Genomic DNA, 20,164 nt, shown 5'->3' with positions numbered 1-20,164 from the left:
TTCATAAATTGTTTTGTTATAAATTAGGCCGGTTGTTTTCTCAATTGAATTGTTTCATATTTTTCGTGTCGGGAACTTTTATAGCCGACTATACGGTATGGGTTTTTCGCATTGTTGAAGGCCGTGCGATTGTCTATAATTGCTTACATCCACTTCATTTGAACTTCGGTGGATATATATAGTTGTCGCATTGACAGTCATACCGCATCTCCTTATTTCTATATATAGAATCGTTTATACAAAAATACCAGAACAGTTATTTTTCTGTAAGAAAACTTATTATAAATCGGGTGGAAGCTATAGCAAAAAAAAAAACTGGTAAAGTTTTATAATTTAATGTAACACTGATTGTGTATCTACTAAGAAGTAATCAAATTGTGTGCATACAAAGTATGAAATCTATATTTGTGAATTAATCGTTAAGGTACAGCTTTATTTGCTGATATTGACGGCTTGTGTTTGAAGGCACATTTACAATTGCAAGTTATCGAAACTAATTTGATACAAAGTATTCGCATTCGAAAGTGTATTTCTCGTAAGTGATGCTAGAAACCCTTCCCCTAAAGTATCTAGTTTTTTCAATGCGTCATACAGTGTAAATTTGAATCCCATGAATCATTCAATTAGTGTCAAGGTCAAAGTACATGACCATTATTCTAGACAAAATTGCTATCGCACAAGCAATCTAATAAAATCACAAACAAACGTGATGCTATTTATAAAACCTTCCTCAGATAAGGAAAGTAGATTGATTGATTGATTATAATTGCTTTCTGTCCAGTAGCAAATATTTGATGCATATTAAGGACGACAGGAAAGTCAAAGGTGACATGAAAAATAAACGATTAAACACGAAATCAAAAATATCTAAGGTAATGTTAAGATTAGATAATGAATTCAAGACACTATACTAGAAATGTTTTTCCACATCTAAGAACATTTTTTTATTGCATCAAATAGATTGATAAGACACAGAAAATTTAATGAATGAATAGGATTATTTTTTTTTAATAATTCTAAAAAGAAAAAGAAAATAACCAACTTACTATCCAAAAGAATTGCGTTGCCTAATTTATAATTTGAACCTTTTTGTGTAATGTTTTGTGGGTCATTGGTTTTATTATTTGATTATTTACCTACGAGTATAGATTTACCCCTCATATCCCTCATTTTCCATCTGTTATCTCTTGACATATCAACGTTAGATTTTACACCAAGATTTTCATGAACATGAGTCATCAGGTATGATCGAGACCAAATGTTTGCAAGGCTAAATGCATATGTTTATCTTTAAAGTCAACTTCCTTTTGACATAGAAATATCGTCCGTCCGTCCATCCGTCCTGTCTTGTTAGCGCTCTCACGTGTACAGTTCTTGCCAGATTTTTATGAAACTTATATCATAGGTTTATATCAGCAATGTCTTGGACGAGTTCGAAAATCAGTCCTGATCAATTATTTTTAAAAGAGTTATGCCCCTTGGAAACATTAATTATAAGGAAAATTGCATTGTTAGCGCTCTCATTTGTTCAATTCTTGCCAGATTTTTATGAAACTTATATCATAGGTTTATATCAGCAATGTCTTGGACGAGTTCGAAAATCAGTGCCGATCAATTACTTTTTAAAGAATTATGCCCTTGGAATCATTAATTATATGGAAAATTGCATTGTTAGCGCCCTCATGTGTACAATTCTAGCCAGAATTTCTGAAACTAAAATCATAGGTTTATATCAGCAATGAGTTCGAAAATCAGTGCCGTTCAAAAAAATTCTAAAAGAGTTATGCTCCTTGGAAATATTAATTATATGGAAAATTGCCTTATGGGTGCCCTTATATGTACAATTCTTGCCAGATTTTTATGAAATTAATACCATAGGTTTATATCATCAATGTCTTTGACGAGTTCGAAAATCAGTGCCGATCAATTATTTTTAAGAGAGTTATGCCCCTTGGAAATATTGATTACACGAACAATTGCATTGTTAGCGCTCTCATAAGTTCAATTCTTGCCAGAATTTTATGAAACTCATATCATAGGTTTATATCAGCAATGTCTTTGACACTTTTGAAAATAAGTTCTGATCAAATATTTTTGACGATTTATGCCCTTTGGAAATATTAATTATAATGGAAATCACATTGCATTTGCTCTGAAGCCTTCATTTCTCTAAGATATTAAAAAAAAAGTCTTATAGAACAAACAAAAAATGCTTTTTTTAGTTAATGCCCTTGTACCTTGGATAGATAAAATATGTGCAACGCGGGGGACATTGGAACTCTGTTCTTTTATTGTAATTAGTTAAAATTTATAAATTCAATTATACATCACATATATCTATTTTTTCCATAGATTTTTCTTTGATAAATACATTTCATCCTATGATTTTCATCCCAAAGATATATTGTAAAATTGATTGTGTAATTTTTGTATGAGGGAAATAGATTGAATGTAGGAACAATATTGTTTAAAAATTCTGAATCAGTGTAATGAAACTTTTAGCATACACTAATTACATGTGGACATTAGCTCGCCTTCTGAAGTGAATAATATGTCATGGTAATTTTTTTTCTAATAGAGGTAATATAGGAAAAGCAAGATTAAATATATAAGACACCACAGAGTAGTAACCAAATCCATCCCACAAAAATCTACGCTTTATAAGAAAATGCAAGACCACAAAACAAATAAATCCAGCTTAATATGATATTGGAGACCGAAAAGTTAAAATGTTATATCCTTTAGAATGTTTAATATAATAAAAAGAAACTATAGTGTTATTATCATATAACAACATCACGAATGCCTTACAAAATGATGAATGAAACACTAGTTAATGTTATTGGTCGATTGCAAAATGTATTGGCTTTTTCAAGGGTTTCATTTTCTGCAGTTTTAACAGGAAATATCAAATTTACTAATGAAGTGGGAAAAAGATTGTTAATTCCATTACATCAAAATATTTACCGTAGATTACATACCATTGTTGTGTAAGAAAAGACAACAAAACCGTATTACAGTAACAATACATACTTTATGGTAACATATGGTTGATACCAGTTACTATATAAACCGAGCACTATAGTCCTGACATCATATCCTTCAACATGGCTCGAGGGATATGTATACTCCTCTTAGTAGTGGTTGCGGCAGGTAGTACATTTAATATTTCACAATAATTGTATGTCACTGAAATTAATAATTTTAAAATGTTCGTTAACTTTTTTTTTGGAAACATATGATTAACATTGATACTGCATCTCTTATTCAAATATATAAATATAATATTTTCTCTAAGAATTCACAGAATCAAGCTCATCTTTGAAAAGATATCTTTTAATATATATATGTTTCATTAGTTTAGAAATATTCTATTGTTCAGAAACTAAACGAACGGATTAGACACAAGTTTTACGTTTTATTGTGAATGGAATAATGATCAATTTACCACCAATTGAAAGTGAATATACATAGGTTAGAGAAATCGAAGGTACCAACACAACTCGGGTGGAGTTCAAATGCAAAATGAACAATAAGAGTGTCTTAATTGCTTAAAATACCCATTTATACCAACCCCTTACACACACCTTCAACCTTCTGATCAAATGATTTAGCATACAATTACAATTACCATTGTATGCGAGTAAAAAAATACAATACTGAAACATAAGCTAAGTAAAACATTTATGAAAAATACAACAATACTGAAACATTAGCTAAGTAATTCGAATATCTATGAAAACTGAAAGTGAAATCACGCATCTGGAATAAAATGCATGCACTAAGTGGCCACATAACACAATTTCTTTTTATGACGAATGTTAAAACCTTATGCCTAGTGATTAGTTCCTTAAATTTAAATACAGTTTTACACATATTGTCCACATTCAGTATAAATACACTATTATATTTTTCACCAGTTTCCACATCCGGGTACAGTAGTTATGGAAGTTATGGTCCTAAAGTATATAACAGTGAGTATGATGATTGCATATGCCAAGTAAAACAATAGGGAAATCCTAAAGATAATTGAAACTGACTATCAAAACTCTTTTTCGCTTTATTTTTTTCAAATTATTATATAATTCCTTATATGTAATAAATAATTTTTCTCATTATATTATATTAATTTAATTTTGGATGTAACGCGTCTTCTGATTGGCTGACGTGTTTTGTTTATCAGCTCATAGACATAATTTTGTCATGTGACCGTGACGTCATCAACGTTTTTTCATGGTTTACTCCGGTTTAAAATGGAATTTAGAATTAAATTATAAGAAATGACTGTAATATTTTTCTGTCTATTCGAAATAACATAAAAAATGTGGTGCACACTTTAAAATAACCCGCTACGCGGGTAATTCAGTGTGCACCACATTTTTGATGTTATTTCTTCATAGACAGAAAAAATATTACAGTCATTCCTTAAGTAAATGAATATTATAGACAAATGTTGATTATTATGATCAATTATGAAATTCATTTGCGAATTCAGAAAAGACATTAATATTCATTTTCAAAAATGTACAAATGACTTGATTTATTTCTGTTTGTTTTTATTTAGGATATCCTATTTACAAAAGCGTCGTAATCCGACAGTCGAGCCATCATGGTTATCATGGATTGTCATTCTACAAAAAGTACCATGGATTCAAGATAAGCCATCGCAGATTTTCTTACCATGGACTAGGTAATTTACTGTAGATATACTACACTACAAGCCAGCGCACATTCTCTCATGATTGTCAGTTGTTGTGTTATTTTAATTAAACACATTTGGTCTCAAAAGATAAAACGGTAAACACAAATATCTTGATGAAACAAATATAATTCGAATAAATCGAGACAAAAACATTAAAAAAGTTTAAAAATCTGTGAACTCTAGAGCCAAAACCATTTCATTTCATATCAGGGTACAAACTGAGATGTGGAAAGAGCCGTTTTTACCGACTGTGGAGACGTTGTTATGGCAAATACCATAGCAGAAATCGTTGTTTTGGAGTATTTAGAAAACGACATCTCTTTAGAACTTATAAAGGTAACTTAACAATAAACATACAATATCAAATATATTGTTAACCTTTATACATAAAATTGTAGTTGTCAAACTTCGAAATGAACTACTAAGTACTTTTGTTTTTAAAAACTGTCCGAAAACAAACAAAACAATTGACATGCTGCCTGTTATCTATTTCTAGCATGAAGAGATATTTCTCGTATCACACTGCACAATACAAATCATACAAAAATCTGCGTTATTTTGATTGGCCTATACAGCATTATGATACGATATTACCACATTTCCATTGGCTATTCGTTAGGTCACTGATGACATTCAAAGGTTAAGACGATGTACATTTCGTCTATGGCAACGACATATTTGATTTCTTCAATAATATACAAAATACTCACACTTTTCACCTGAAAATCTTCTTTTTGTCAAATTTTAACACATCATGAAGCGTACGAAAAGTTTTAAGTGATGTCCGATGTTAAAGTTTGACACCGGAACAGGACATATGATGTCATACTTGTATGTGCAAAAGACTAGATAAACTATTCGCGGAATTTTTAATTTAACACAACGAGAGTGTTGACCATAGAGAAATAGGTTTAACAACTTGTGAGATCCAATTCTCACTCGTTATGAAACCTATAAATAATCTGCTTTTGCCGATTAAATGTAAAAGTCCACCTGGAATCATTTTTCATTTAGTTATAAGATACTGTAGTTGTCACTGCAACTAAAAATAATATTGGAAACTGAATTCTTTATTTATACAGTTAAAAGTGAAGAGAGGAGACACTATTGAATATTCAATGTATTTTCTTTCTATGACGTATTTTCATTTTTTACGTTCCAAATCTTAATTTTTCTCTCTCGACTTAACCGAGGACATATATTAATCCAACTTACTTATTTTCATGATTCAAAGGTCATGGATATGGAGGAGATTATCTTAGTTATTATAAAAAATACCATGGATTCAAACTCAGCCACAACAGATTTTTCTACGGCGGTCATGGTAGGTATTCAATGAATTTTATGAACATTTTCACGATGAAACGTGTTAGTTAGATTTATAATGTAAGAATAGCCAGAAACTTCTCATATCTTTTGAAAAAAACTAGTCACTGTCTCTGGTAAATTGTTGTCTCATTGGCAGGCATAACACATCTACTACTTAAAAGTTTTCTTACATTGTTACCGGTTTCTATCATTCTTCATAGTTATAGAATAAGCATTCGTTCAAGACCATCATCTGTATGACTAATCGCTAAACGACACCAAAAGTAACAGTATAGAAAGATAAACAACGGAAAAATTGAAGGAGGCAAGGGGAGACATTGTTGCCATTGTCAATACACTTTAAAACGTTGTTAAGACTAATGTTTTCACCACTTATTGTTTTCAGCAAAATGATTGAAGTTGTTTTGAAAATATTGATACTATATGTTCGCCTTTAACGTAAAGCTACCTTATAAAAAATGATATATATAGATATAAATATCTTGTATAACGGACGGCTAAACCATACTTTATATAAAAAAAAAACCACCCTGATTTAAACAAAGTTCTCTTACATTTATATTATCAAAATTCTTTGTTTTTTGATTGACAACATATTTGATTTGCTTGGAGAAACAGTTGTTTAAACCAACTTGATCAATTTTTTTATGTAAAAATAATTTGCCGCTTTTTATACAAAATGTTTACTTTATATTTGCAATTATATACCAACCTATATAATGTACCAAGTTTTATAAAGTATAGAAAGACTTAATTGTTTTGTCTTTTTTGCATATATTTTGCTATAACAAAAAAGCGAATGAATTTTTCTGATACAAATTTTGCATCGAAAATTGTATTAATTCAGGGTACAAATTGAGATGTTCAAGGAGGCGTTTCTACAGAAGTTGGAGGAGCTGTTACACAAGATACCATAGTAGAAGTACTTGCTTTGGATATCTGAGGAAAAGACATCTGTTTGGAATTTATCATAAAGGTATTAAATTTTGACTTGTTTTCAAATAACATATCGAATAATCTAATTGACTATTTACATTAGTTTTTAATTTACTGTTTGAAACTTAAAGTAAATGTTTCTTTTATTTCTTACTTGCATTGTTATTCCATGCACATTTATTTTTGGCATTGTACATGACTGTGTCTCCATCTAATGTTTATGACGTTACTGTCTAAAACCTACTCAGAAGAACAGCTGGCGGTTGTAGACTGTAGGACTTTTCAATAGGTTAACTACTTTGTGCTTTTTCAGTTTCTGTAAACAATATTTCTAATGCACAGTGGTATATCATTACTCTGCTCATACTTATAGACGGTATAGAAGAGTTAAATACTTTTCATTTCCTGTTCGTGCGATTTTGTACATGTACCTTTTACCCAATGCCTGTACCAAGTCAATAATATGACAGTTGTTTTCCATTCGTTTGATGTAATTGGGCTATTGATTTTGCCATTTGATAAGCGACGTTCCGTTTTGAATTTTCTTTGGCGTTCGGTATTTTTGTTATCTTATTTTTAATTGTTCTGCTGATCGAGACTTAACAGTTGAGGGCTAAAACATTTAAAAAAGATTAAGTGGTTAATTAAGCAATATAATTATGTAGAATGAACAATTCTGACCTTTCCAAATACCAATTTTGAACGTACCTTCTCCGAAAGGATAATCTGTTTCTGCGCAACTAATGACAAACGTTATAACCTGTAAAACATGTAGGAATAAATAAAGTCACAATGAAATGCCATAAGTCTATGAAGACCAAACGAAACCCCTTGCCAAAAATCCACATCGCCCAGCCTTAGATGAATAACAAATAAAACGTAAAACAGTCCACAAATTACTTCACCGTAGAAAAGTTTAGATTGAACAATTCGAATCACTCCAAGTACCGAGTGCATCTGCCCTGAAAAGGGTAGTCTGCTTCTGGCCAACTATTGATAGATGCAGTAACAATTATATAAAAAGCAATTGGACAGTACAAACATATGATAGGCCATAAAACAAGAATGAATAAGTTTATGTTTTTTGCATAACTCGAAATAAATTTCTACCAATTTAAAGACCAAACCGTAAATCCGAATGTTAATATTTTTAAACTCAAAAAAACGTTTTCATGGTAAACAAAACCGTTACCGATGAACACAAAGGCATAACAAATAACATATTGCTTTAGTAGAACATTAAAAAACTAGCAATAACAACACAAACAACTTTATAAACCAATTAACTGGAAATATATTTCAAAATAACCGTAAAGGCACAAAATATAATTTTCGATATTGTCTCATACGTTTTCAAGTATTTAAACTACCTTGGCTTTGAAACTTTTTGTTTTGCTTTACTCACGAAGGTAAATTCAAGGAATCGCCTCGGATGCAACCAATCTAAAAGTCTTATGTTCACTGTTACAATTGTGTGTATGTTAAATTACAATTTTAACTGATTTGTTTTTAATTTTACATGACAAATTGATTTATGTTTATAAATATTTACAGGTAGCTCATATGGTGGCGTTTTTGGTGGATACAGTCTAGGGAAATATAGCTATGGTTATTACAGGAGCCATCATGGATTTAAAATAACACATAATAGATTTTTGTATCATGGAATTTGTAAGTTGTTACTAAAAATATCCATTCCTCAATAGAAAATGAAAAAAAAAATATCGAAATATAAACCGAATTAGTAAACAGTTTATTTGTATAAAGTCATAAGAGTATTGCTGAACTATATAAATAAACTCATCATAGATACCAGGATTAAAATGTTGTAGGCAAAAGTCATAAATAACGCATGATTGAAAAATGAAAATGGCCAAATAAGTACGAAGTTGAAGAACATTGAGGACCCCAAATTCCGAAATGTTTTGCCAAATACAGATAAGGTAATCTGTTCTTGGGGTAGAAACTATGTAGTATTTCGAAAACATTCTAAGTTTTGTAAAATTATTCAAAATTATGACCATATCAATGATAAATCATTTCAACATAAAGTAATTTTTGTGTTGCTCCATTGGAAACATGGTTATAATTTCGGTCACGACATTTTCACAAAGTCTCAATTGAATACAATATTTTTAGGACTACAATCAAAGATTTTATTTTGTGTTTTGTGTTTCAGTTCTTGTGTTCAGATAAAGAAGGAAATTATTTAAAAAAAATAGAAAAGAAGTTTTTTTTACATTATATAGACTTGTTTAAGCATTCATCAAAGTAATACATAAGAAAAAGATAATATCTAATTACAGCATACCAACTGAAATGTAGCAGCAGTCGGTTCTACAGACTATGGAGTAATTGCTATGATCAGTATCATAGTGTAGGTGGCTGTTTTGGACGACTTAGAAGCCAAAATCTGTTCTATAAATACGTTGGAGGTATATTCGTTAACGATATATAAAGAAAAATTATAAATCTCAATGTTTTCAAAAAGTTTAATATTTACTTTGGATAGAAAGTAAAAATACACTCAATTCTAATAATGAATCATAAGTTTTAGAATACATCATCTGTTCTATATCTGCAGTGAAGGTATTTACATAGAAAACGATATCTGAAGACAAAATCTATATTTTGTTATGTTTAAAGTTTCATTATGAGTACTTGGGAGAACATGTAGGAAATAATAAAGTCACAATGATATGCAATAAGTCTAAGAAGACCAAAAGAAACCCCTCCCCAAAAAACCACATCGCCCAGCCTTAAGGAATAACAAATAAAACGAAAAACAGTCCACAAATTACTTCACCGAAGAAAATAGATATAGGAAGATGTGGTACGAGTGCCAATGAGACAACTCTTATTCCAAGTTACAATTTATAAAAGTAAACCATTAAAGGTCAATGTACGGCCTTCAACACGGAGCATTGACTCACACCGAACAGCAAGCTATAAAGGATTGTATAACAGTAGATTGAACAATTCGAATCTTTCCAAGTACCGAGTGCATCTGCCCTAGAAAGGGTAGTCTGCTTCTGGTCAACTATTGATAGATCCAGAAACAATCATAAAAAAAGCAATTGAACTGTACAAACATATGATAGGCCATAAAACATGAGTGAATAAGTTTATGTATTTTGCAAAACTCGAAATAAATTCCTACCAATTTTATGACCAAACCGTAAATCCGAATGTTAATATTTTCAAACTAAAAAAAAACGTTCTCATGGTAAACAAAACCGTTACCGATAAACACAAAGGCATAACAAATAAAATATTGCTTTAGTAGAACATTGAAAAACTAGCAATAACAACACAAACAACTTTATAAACCAATAAACTGGAAATATATTTCAAAATAACCGAAAAGGCACAACATATAATTTTCGATATTGTCTCATACGTTTTCAAGTGTTTAAACTACGTTGGCTTTGAAACGTTTTGTTTTGGGTTACTCACGAAGGTAAAATCAGGGAATTGCCTCGAACGCAACCAATTTATAAGTCTTATGTTCACTGTAACAATTGTCTGTTAGTTTGAACACAATTTTAACTGAATTGTTTTAAGATTTTACGTGTATAATTGATTTATGGTTATAAATATTTGCAGGTAGCTCATATGGTGGCGTTTTTGGTGGATACAGTCACGGAAAATACAGCTATGGTTATTACAGGAGCCATCATGGATTCCAAATAACACATAATAGATTTTTGTATCATGGAATTTGTAAGTTGTCACTAAAAATATCCATTCCTTAATAGAAAATGAAAATGAAATATCGAAATATAAACTGAATTGGTAGACGCTTTGTTTGTATTAAGTCATAAGAATTTTGCTGAACGATATAAATAAGCTCATCATAGAAACCAAGATAAAGAGTTGCTTCATTGAAAACATGGTTCTAATTTCGGTCACGACATGTTCACGAAGTCTCAATTGAATACAATATTTATAAGACTACAATCAAACATTTCCTTTTGTGTTTTGTGTTTCAGTTCTTGTGTTTAGATAAAGAAGGAAATTATTAAAAAAAAATTAGAAAAGAAGTATTTTTTACATTATGTAGACATCTTTAAGCATTTAACAAAGTAACACATAAGAAAAAGATAATATTTAATTACAGCATATCGACTGAAATGTAGCAGCAGCCGGTTCTACAGACTATGGAGTAATTGCTATGATCAGTATCATAGTGTAGGTTGCTGTTTTGGACGACTTCGAAGACAAAATCTGTTCTATAAATACGTTGGAGGTATATTCGTTAACGATATATACAGATAAATTATCAATCTTTTTGTTTCCAAAAGTTTTTATATATACTTAGGATAGAAAATTAAAATAAACTCAATTCCAAATAAAGAGTCAAAAGTTTTAGGTTTTAATTATAGTTACTTGGGAGAACATGAAGGAATTAATACAGTTAAAATGAAATGTCATAAGTATAAGAAGACCAAAAGAAACCTCTCCCCAAAAAACCAAATCACCCAGCCTTAAAGGAATAACAAATAAAACGACAAACAATCCGCAAAATACTTCACAGAAGAAATGTTTAGATTGAACACTTTAAATCTTTCCAAGTACCGAGTGCATCTTCCCGGGAAGGCTAATCTGTTTCTGCTCAGTTGGTGACAGATGCAATAACCATCATATAAAAAAAAAATGAACAGTTCAAACATATGATAGCTCATAATACGAGAGTGGAAAAGTTTATGTTTCTTGCAAAACTCGAAATAAATTCCTACTAGATGTATTACCAATCATAACTCCGAATAATAATATTTTCACACTAAAAAAACGTTCTCAAGGTAAACAAAACGGTTACCGATAAAACAAAGGCATAAAAAGTAAAATATTACTATAGTACAACATTGAAAAACTAGCAATAACAACACGAACAACTTTTATAAAGTATAGAACTGGATGTATATTTCAAAATAAGTAAAAAGCACAACATATAATTTTCTATATTATCTCATACGTTTTCAAGTATTTACACTACTTTGGCTTTGAAATTTTTTGTTTTGAGTTACTCACGAAGGTAAATTCAGGGAAACGCCTCAGGCGCGACCAATTTAAAAGTCTAATGTTCACTGTAACAATTGTCTGTTAGTTTTAGTTTAAGTAAAATGTTAACTGATTTGTTTTAAAATTTTACGTGACAAAATGATTTGTGTTTATAAATATTTACAGGTAGCTCATATGGTGGCATTTTTGGAGGATACAGTCACGGGAAATACAGCTATGGTTATTACAGGAGCCATCATGGATTCCAAATTAGACATAACAGATTTTTGTATCATGGAACTTGTAAGTTGTTACTTAAAATATCCATTCCTCAATAGAAAGTGAAAATAAAGTATCGAAGTATAAACCGAGGTAGTAAACGCTTTGTTTTCAAAAGTCAGAAGAGTATTGCTGAACTATATAAATAAACTCATCATAAAAACCAGAATTAAAATTGTCTAACGCAAAAGTCATCAGAGTAACGCTTGAATAAAAAAAGGGAAAATGGCCAAATTAAGTACGATGTTGTAGAGCATTGAGGACCCCAAATTCCGAAATGTTTTGCCAAATACAGATAAGGTAATCTTTTCCAGGAAAAGAAAATCCGTAGTAGTTCAAAAACATTCTAAGATTTGTAAACAGGTAATTTAAATTTATGACCATATCAATGATAAATCATTTCAACACAAAGTAATTTTGAGTTGCTTCATTGAAAACATGGTTATAATTTCGGTCACGACATTTTCACGAAGTCTCAATTGAATACAATATTTTTAGGACTACAGTCAAAGATTTTATTTTGTGTTTTGTGTTTCAGTTCTTGTGTTTAGATAAAGAAGGAAATTATATTAAAAAATTAAAAAAGAAGTATGTTTTTACATTATGTAGACTTGTATAAGCATTTAACAAAGTAACACCTAAGATAATATTTAATTACAGCATACCGACTGAAATGTAGCAGCAGCCGGTTCTACAGACTATGGAGTAATTGCTATGATCAGTATCATAGTGTAGGTGGCTGTTTTGGACGACTTAGCAGACAAAATCTGTTCTATAAATACGTTGGAGGTATATTCGTTGAAGATATGTAAAGACATATTATAAATCTTGATGTTTCCAAACAGTTCTATTTATACTTGGGATAGAAAGTAAAAATAAACTCAATTCCAAATAAAGAATCATAAGTTTTAGATTTTAATTAAAGATACCTCGAAGAACATGTAGGAATTAATAAAGTCATAATGTATAGTCATAAGTATAAGAAGAACAAAAGAAACCCCTCCCCAAAAAACCACATCGCCCAGCCTTAAATGAATAACAAATAAAACGAAAAACAGTCCACAAATTACTTCACCGAAGAAATGTTTAGATTGAACAATTTGAATCTTTCCAAGTACCGAGTGCATCTGCTCTGGAAAGGGTAATCTGCTTCTGGTTAACTATTGATAGATGCAGTAACAATCATATAAAAAGCAATTCAACAGTAAAATCATATCATAGCTCATAATAAAAGAGTGAATTAGTTTATGTTTCTTGTATAACTCGAAATAAATACCTACCAATTTTATGACAAAACCATAACTCCGAATGTTAATATTTTCAAATAAAAAAACGTTCTTATGGTAAACAAAACCGTTACCGATAAACACAAAGGCATAACAAATAAAATATTGCTTTAGTAGAACATTGAAAAACTTGTAATAACAACTCAAACAACTTTATAAACGAAAAAAACTGGAAATATATTTCAAAATAACCGTAACGATACAACATATAATTTTCGATATTGTCTCATACGTTTTCAAGTATTTAAACTATCTTGGCTTTGATACTTATTGTTTTGGGTTACTCACGAATGTAAGTTCAGGGACTCGCCTCGGATGCAACCAATTTAAAAGCATTATGTTCACTGTAACAATTGTGTGTTAGTACAATTTTTACTGAATTAATTTTTAAATTTTACATGACAAATTGATTTATGTTTATAAACATTTACAGGTAGCTCATATGGTGGCGTTTTTGGTGGATACAGTCACGGGAAATATAGCTATGGTTATTACAGGAGCCATCATGGATTCCAAATAACACATAATAGATTTTTGTATCATGGAACTTGTAAGTTGTTACTAAAAATATCCATTCATCAATAGAAAATGAAAGTAAAATAGGTTTGTTTGTATAAAGTCATAAGAGTATTGCTGAACTTTATAAATAAACTCATTAAAGATACCAGGATCAAAATTTTGTGCGCAAAAGTCACCAGTTACGCTTGATTAAAAAAAATGAAAATGGCCAAATAAGTACGAAGTTGAAGAACATTGATGACCCCAAATTCCGAAATGTTCTGCCAAATACAGATAAGGTAATCTACTCCGTGGGTAGAAAGTATGTAGTATTTCGAAATCTTTCTAAGTTTTGTAAACAGATTATTCAAAATTATGACCATATCAATGATAAATCATTTCAACACAAAGTAATTTTTGTGTTGCTTCATTGAAAACATGGTTATTATTTCGGTCACGACATTTTCACGAAGTCTCAATTGAATACAATATTTTTAGGACTACACTCAAACATTTTATTTTCCGTTTTTTGTTTTGTGTTTCAGTTCTTTTGTTTAGTTAAAGAAAGAAATTATTTTAAAAACATAGAAAAGAAGTATTTTTTTTACATTATATAGACTTGTCTTAGCATTCAACAAAGTAATACATAAGACAAAGATAATATCTAATTACAGCTTATCAACTGAAATGTAGCAGCAGCCGGTTCTACAGACTATGGAGTAATTGCTATGATCAGTATCATAGTGTAGGTGCCTGTTTTGGACGGCTTAGAAGACAGCATCTGTTCTATAAATACGTTGGAGGTATATTCGTTAACGATATATAAAGAAAAATTATAAATTTCAATGTTTTCAAAAAGTTTAATATTTTCTTTCGATAGAAAGTAAAAATAAACTCAATTCTAATAATGAATCACAATTTTTAAAATACATCATCTGTTCTATATCTGCAATGAAGGTATTTATATAGAAAACGATATTTGAAGACAAAATTGATATTTTGTTATGTTTGTAAGTTTCATTATGAATACTTGGGAGAACATGTAAAAATTAATAAAGTCACAATGAAATGCCATAAGTCTAAGAAGACCAAAATAAACCCCTCCCCAAAAACCACATTGCCCAGCCTTAATTGAATAACAAATAAAACGAAAAACAGTCCACAAATTACTTCACCGAAGTAAAGTTTAGATTGAACAATTCGAATATTTCCAAGTACCGAGTGCATCTGCCCTGGAAAGGGTAATCTGCTTCTGGTCAACTATTGATAGATGCAATAACAATCATATAAAAAGCAATTGAAGAGTACACACATATGATAGGCCATAAAACAAGAGTTAATAAGTTTATGTTTTTTGCATTACTCGAAATAAATTCCTACCAATTTTATGACCAAACCGTTAATCCATGTTAATATTTTCAAACTCATGGTAAACAAAACCGTTACCGATAAACACAAAGGCATAACAAATAAAATATTGCTTTAGAAGAACATTGAAAAACTAGCAATAACAACACAAACAACTTTAGAAACCAATAAACTGGAAATATATTTCAAAATAACCGTAAAGGCACAACATATAATTTTCGATATTGTCTCATACGTTTTCAAGTGTTTAAACTACCTTGGCTTTGAAACTTTTTGTTTTGGGTTACTCACGAAGGTAAAATCAGGGAATTGCCTCGAACGCAACCAATTTATAAGTCTTATATTCACTGTAACAATTGTCTGTTAGTTTGAACACAATTTTAACTGAATTGTTTTAAGATTTCACGTGGCAAATTGAATTATGGTTATAAATATTTACAGGTAGCTCATATGGTGGCATTTTTGGTGGATACAGTCACGGGAAATACAGCTATGGTTATTACAGGAGCCATCATGGATTCCAAATAACACATAATAGATTTTTGTATCATGGAATTTGTAAGTTGTAACTAAAAATATCCATTCCTCAATAGAAAATGAAAAATGAAAAATCGAAATATAAACCGAATTAGTAGACGCTTTGTTTGTATAAAGTCATAAGAATATTGCTAAACGATATAAATAAAGTCAATTCAATACAGTATTTTTAAGACTACAATCAAACATTTCATTTTGTGTTTTGTGTTTCAGTTCATGTGTTTAGATGAAGAAGGAAATTATTGAAATAAATTAGAAAAGAAGTATTTTTTACATTATATAGACCGTTTTAAGCATTTTACAAAGTAACACCTAGGAAAAAAGATAATATTTAATTATAGCATACCGACTGAAATGTAGCAGCAGCCGGTTCTACAGACTATGGAGTGATTGCTATGATCAGTATCATAGTGTAGGTTGCTGTTTTGGACGACTTAGAAGACAAAATCTGTTCTATAAATACGTTGGAGGTATATTCGTTAACGATATATAGAGATAAATAATCAATCTTTTTTTTTCAAAAAAGTTTTAAATATACTTGGGATAGAAAGTTAAAATAAACTCAATTCCAAACAAAGAGTCAAAAGATTTAGATTTTAATGATAAATACTTGGGAGAACATTTAGGAATTAATAAAGTCAAAATGAAATGTCATAAATATAAGAAGACCAAATGAAACCCCTAATCAAAAAATCCAAATAGCCCAGCCTTAAAGGAATAACAAATAAAACAACAAACAGTCCGCAAAATACTTCACAGACGAAAAGTTTAGATTGAACAATTTGAATCTTTCCAAATACCGAGTGCATCTGCCCAGGAAGGCTAATCTGTTTTTTGTCAATTGGTGACAGATGCCATAACCATCACATAAAAAAACAAATGAACAGTTCAAACATATGATTGCTAATAATACGAGAGTGGAATAGTTTATTTTTCTTGCATAACTCGAAATAAATTCCTGATAAATGTATTACCAAACCATAACTCCGAATGAAAATATTTTCAAATTAAAAAAAGTTCTCAAGGTAAAGAAAACCGTAACCGATAAAACAAAGGCATTACAAGTACAATATTACTATAGTACAACATTGAAAAACTAGCAATAACAACACAAACAACTTAATAAACTATAGACCCGGATATATATTTCAAAATAAGTAAAAAGCACAACATATAATTTTTCATAAGAAATCATACGTTTTCAAGTATTAACACTACTTTGGCTTTGAAATCTTTTGTTTTGCGTTACTAACGATCGTAAATTCAGGGAATCGCCTCAGGCGCGACCAATTTAAAGGTCTAATGTTCACTGTAACAATTGTCTGTTTGTTTTAGTTTGAGTAAAATGTTAATAGATTTGTTTTAAAATTTTACGTGACAAAATGATTTATGTTTATAAATATTTACAGGTAGCTCATATGGTGGCATTTTTGGTGGATACAGTCTGGGGAAATACAGCTATGGTTATTACAGGAGCCATCATGGATTCCAAATAAGACATAACAGATTTTTGTATCATGGAACTTGTAAGTTGTTACTTAAAATATACATTCCTCAATAGAAAATGAAAATAAAGTATCGAAATGTAAACCGAATTAGTAAACGCTTTGTTTTAAAAAGTCAGAAGAATATTGCCGAACTATATAAATAAACTCATCATAGATACCAGAATAAAATTTTCTTACGCAAAAGACATCAGAGTAACGCTTGAATAAAAAAAGGGAAAATGGTCAAATAAAGTACGAAGTAGAAGAACATTGAGAACCCCAAATTCCGAAATGTTTTGCCAAATACAGATAAGGTAATCTATTCCTGGAAAAGAAAATCTGTAGTATTTCGAAAACATTGTAAGGTTTGTAAACAGGTAATTTAAATTTATGACCATATCAATGATAAATCATTTCAACACAAATTAATTTTGAGTTGCTTTATTGAAAACATGGTTATGATTTCGGTCACGACATTTTCACGAAGTCTCAATTGAATACAATATTTTTAGGACTACAATCAAACATTTTATTTTGTGTTTTGTGTTTCAGTTCTTGTATTTAGATAAAGAAGGAAATTATATAAAAAAATTGAAAAAGAAGTTTTTTTTTTACATTATGTAGACTTGTTTAAGCATTTAACAAAGTAACAGCTTTGAAAAAGATAATATTTATTTACAGCATACCGACTGAAATGTAGCAGCAGCCGGTTCTACAGACTATGGAGTAATTGCTATGATCAGTATCATAGTGTAGGTGGCTGTTTTGGACGACTTAGCAGACAAAATCTGTTCTATAAATACGTTGGAGGTATTTTCGTTTAAGAATTGTAAAGACAAATTATAAATCTTGATGCTTCCAAAAAGTTTTTAATATACTTGGGATAGAAAGTAAAAATAAACTCAATTCCAAATAAAGAATCATAAGTTTTAGATTTTAATTATAGATACTTCGAAGAACATGTTAGAATTAATAAAGTCAGAATGAAGTATCATAAGTATAAGAAGACCAAAAGAAACCCCTCCCCAAAAAAACAAAATAGCCCAGCCTTAAAGGAATGACAAATAAAACGACAAATAGGCCGCAAAATACTTCACAGAAGAAAATGTTTAGATTGAACAATTGATATATTTCCAAATACCGATTGCATCTTCCCTGGAAGGGTAATTTGTTTCTGCTCAATTGGTGACAGATGCCATAACCATCAGATTAAAAGTAAATGAACAGTTCAAACATATGATAGATCATTATACGAGAGCGGAATAGTTTATGTTTCTTGCATAACTCGAAATAAATTCCTACTAAATGTATTACCAAACCATAACTCCGAATACTAATATTTTCAAACTCAAAAAACGTTCTCAGGGTAAAAAAAAACCGTTACCGATAAAACAAAGGCATAGCAAATAAAATATTACTTAGTACAACATTAAAAATCTAGCAAAAACAACACAAACAACTTTATAAACTATAGAACTGGAAATATATTTTAAAATAACCGTAAAGGCTCAACATATAATTTTCGATATTGTCTTATACGTTTTCAAATATTTTAACTACCTTGGCTTTGAAACGTTTTGTTTTGCGTTACTCACGAAGGTTAATTCAGGGAATTACCTCGGACACAACCAATTTTGAAATCGTATGTTCACTGTAACAATTGCCTGTTAGTTTTAGTTCGAGTAAAATGTTAATAGATTTGTTTTAAAATTTTACGTGACAAAATGATTTATGTTTATAAATATTTACAGGCAGTTCATATGGCGGCGTTTTTGGTGGACACAGTCTAGGGAAATACAGCTATGGCTATTACAGAAGCCATCATGGATTCCAAATAAGACGTAATAGATTTTTGTATCATGGAACTTGTAAGTTGTTACTAAAAATTTCCATTCCTCAATAGAAAATGAAAATAAAGTATCGAAATATAAACCGAATTAGTAAACGCTTTGTTTGTATAAAGTCAGAAGAATATTGCTGATCTATATAAATAAACTCATCATGGATACCAGAATTAAAATTTGTTCGCAAAAGTCATCAGAGTAACGCTTGAACAAAAAAGGGAAAATGGCCAAATAAAGTACGAAGTTGAAGAGCGTTGATGACCCCAAATTCCGAGATGTTTTGCCAAATACAGATAAGGTAATCTATTCCTGGGGTAGAAAATCCGTAATATTTCGGAAACATTATAAGTTTTGTAAACAGGTAATTTAAAATTATGACCATATCAATGATAAATCATTTCAACACAAAGTAATTTTGAGTTGCTACATTGAAAACATGGTTATGATTTCGGTCACGACATTTTTACGAAGTCTCAATTGAATACAATATTTTTAGGACTACAATCAAATATTTTTCTGTATGTTTTGTGTTTCGGTTCTTGAGTTTGGATAAAGAAGGAAATTATTTTAAAAAATTAGAAAAGAAGTATTTTTTGTACATTATATAGACCTGTTTAAGCATTTAACATAGTAACACCTAAGAAAAAGATAATATTTAATTACAGCATACCGACTGAAATGTAGCAGCAGCCGGTTCTACAGACTATGGAGTAATTGCTATGATCAGTATCATAGTGTAGGTGGCTGTTTTGGACGACTTAGCAGACAAAATCTGTTCTATAAATACGTTGGAGGTATATTCGTTAACGATGTGTAAAGATAAATTATCTCTCAATCTTTATATTTCCAGAACATTATATATATATACTTGGGATAGAAAGTAAAAATGAGCTCAAT

The 20,164-nt window shown here is 30.1% G+C and overlaps 1 protein-coding gene across 1 annotated transcript in view; it reads left to right on the top strand.

Moving 5' to 3' along the window:
* Window positions 1-3,107: 3,107 nt before the first annotated feature.
* Window positions 3,108-20,164, top strand: part of LOC127738472 (uncharacterized) — a 30,456-nt gene continuing 13,399 nt past the window's right edge. The window contains exons 1-20 of the mRNA XM_052249735.1: window positions 3,108-3,153; window positions 3,921-3,974; window positions 4,565-4,690; window positions 4,913-5,038; window positions 5,937-6,026; window positions 6,879-7,007; window positions 8,522-8,638; window positions 9,274-9,402; window positions 10,574-10,690; window positions 11,088-11,216; window positions 12,155-12,271; window positions 12,908-13,036; window positions 13,967-14,083; window positions 14,706-14,834; window positions 15,841-15,957; window positions 16,278-16,406; window positions 17,346-17,462; window positions 18,105-18,233; window positions 19,175-19,291; window positions 19,933-20,061. Coding sequence (XP_052105695.1) covers window positions 3,108-3,153; window positions 3,921-3,974; window positions 4,565-4,690; window positions 4,913-5,038; window positions 5,937-6,026; window positions 6,879-7,007; window positions 8,522-8,638; window positions 9,274-9,402; window positions 10,574-10,690; window positions 11,088-11,216; window positions 12,155-12,271; window positions 12,908-13,036; window positions 13,967-14,083; window positions 14,706-14,834; window positions 15,841-15,957; window positions 16,278-16,406; window positions 17,346-17,462; window positions 18,105-18,233; window positions 19,175-19,291; window positions 19,933-20,061 — 2,293 coding nt within the window. The remainder of the gene's footprint in view (window positions 3,154-3,920; window positions 3,975-4,564; window positions 4,691-4,912; window positions 5,039-5,936; window positions 6,027-6,878; window positions 7,008-8,521; window positions 8,639-9,273; window positions 9,403-10,573; window positions 10,691-11,087; window positions 11,217-12,154; window positions 12,272-12,907; window positions 13,037-13,966; window positions 14,084-14,705; window positions 14,835-15,840; window positions 15,958-16,277; window positions 16,407-17,345; window positions 17,463-18,104; window positions 18,234-19,174; window positions 19,292-19,932; window positions 20,062-20,164) is intronic.

This window comes from Mytilus californianus, unplaced genomic scaffold (genome assembly GCF_021869535.1).
Source record: "Mytilus californianus isolate M0D057914Y unplaced genomic scaffold, xbMytCali1.0.p SCAF_4, whole genome shotgun sequence".
NCBI classification, from domain to species: domain Eukaryota; kingdom Metazoa; phylum Mollusca; class Bivalvia; order Mytilida; family Mytilidae; genus Mytilus; species Mytilus californianus.
Note: the sequence above shows the minus strand (reverse complement) of the source record. Positions and strands in the feature narration are given on the sequence as shown.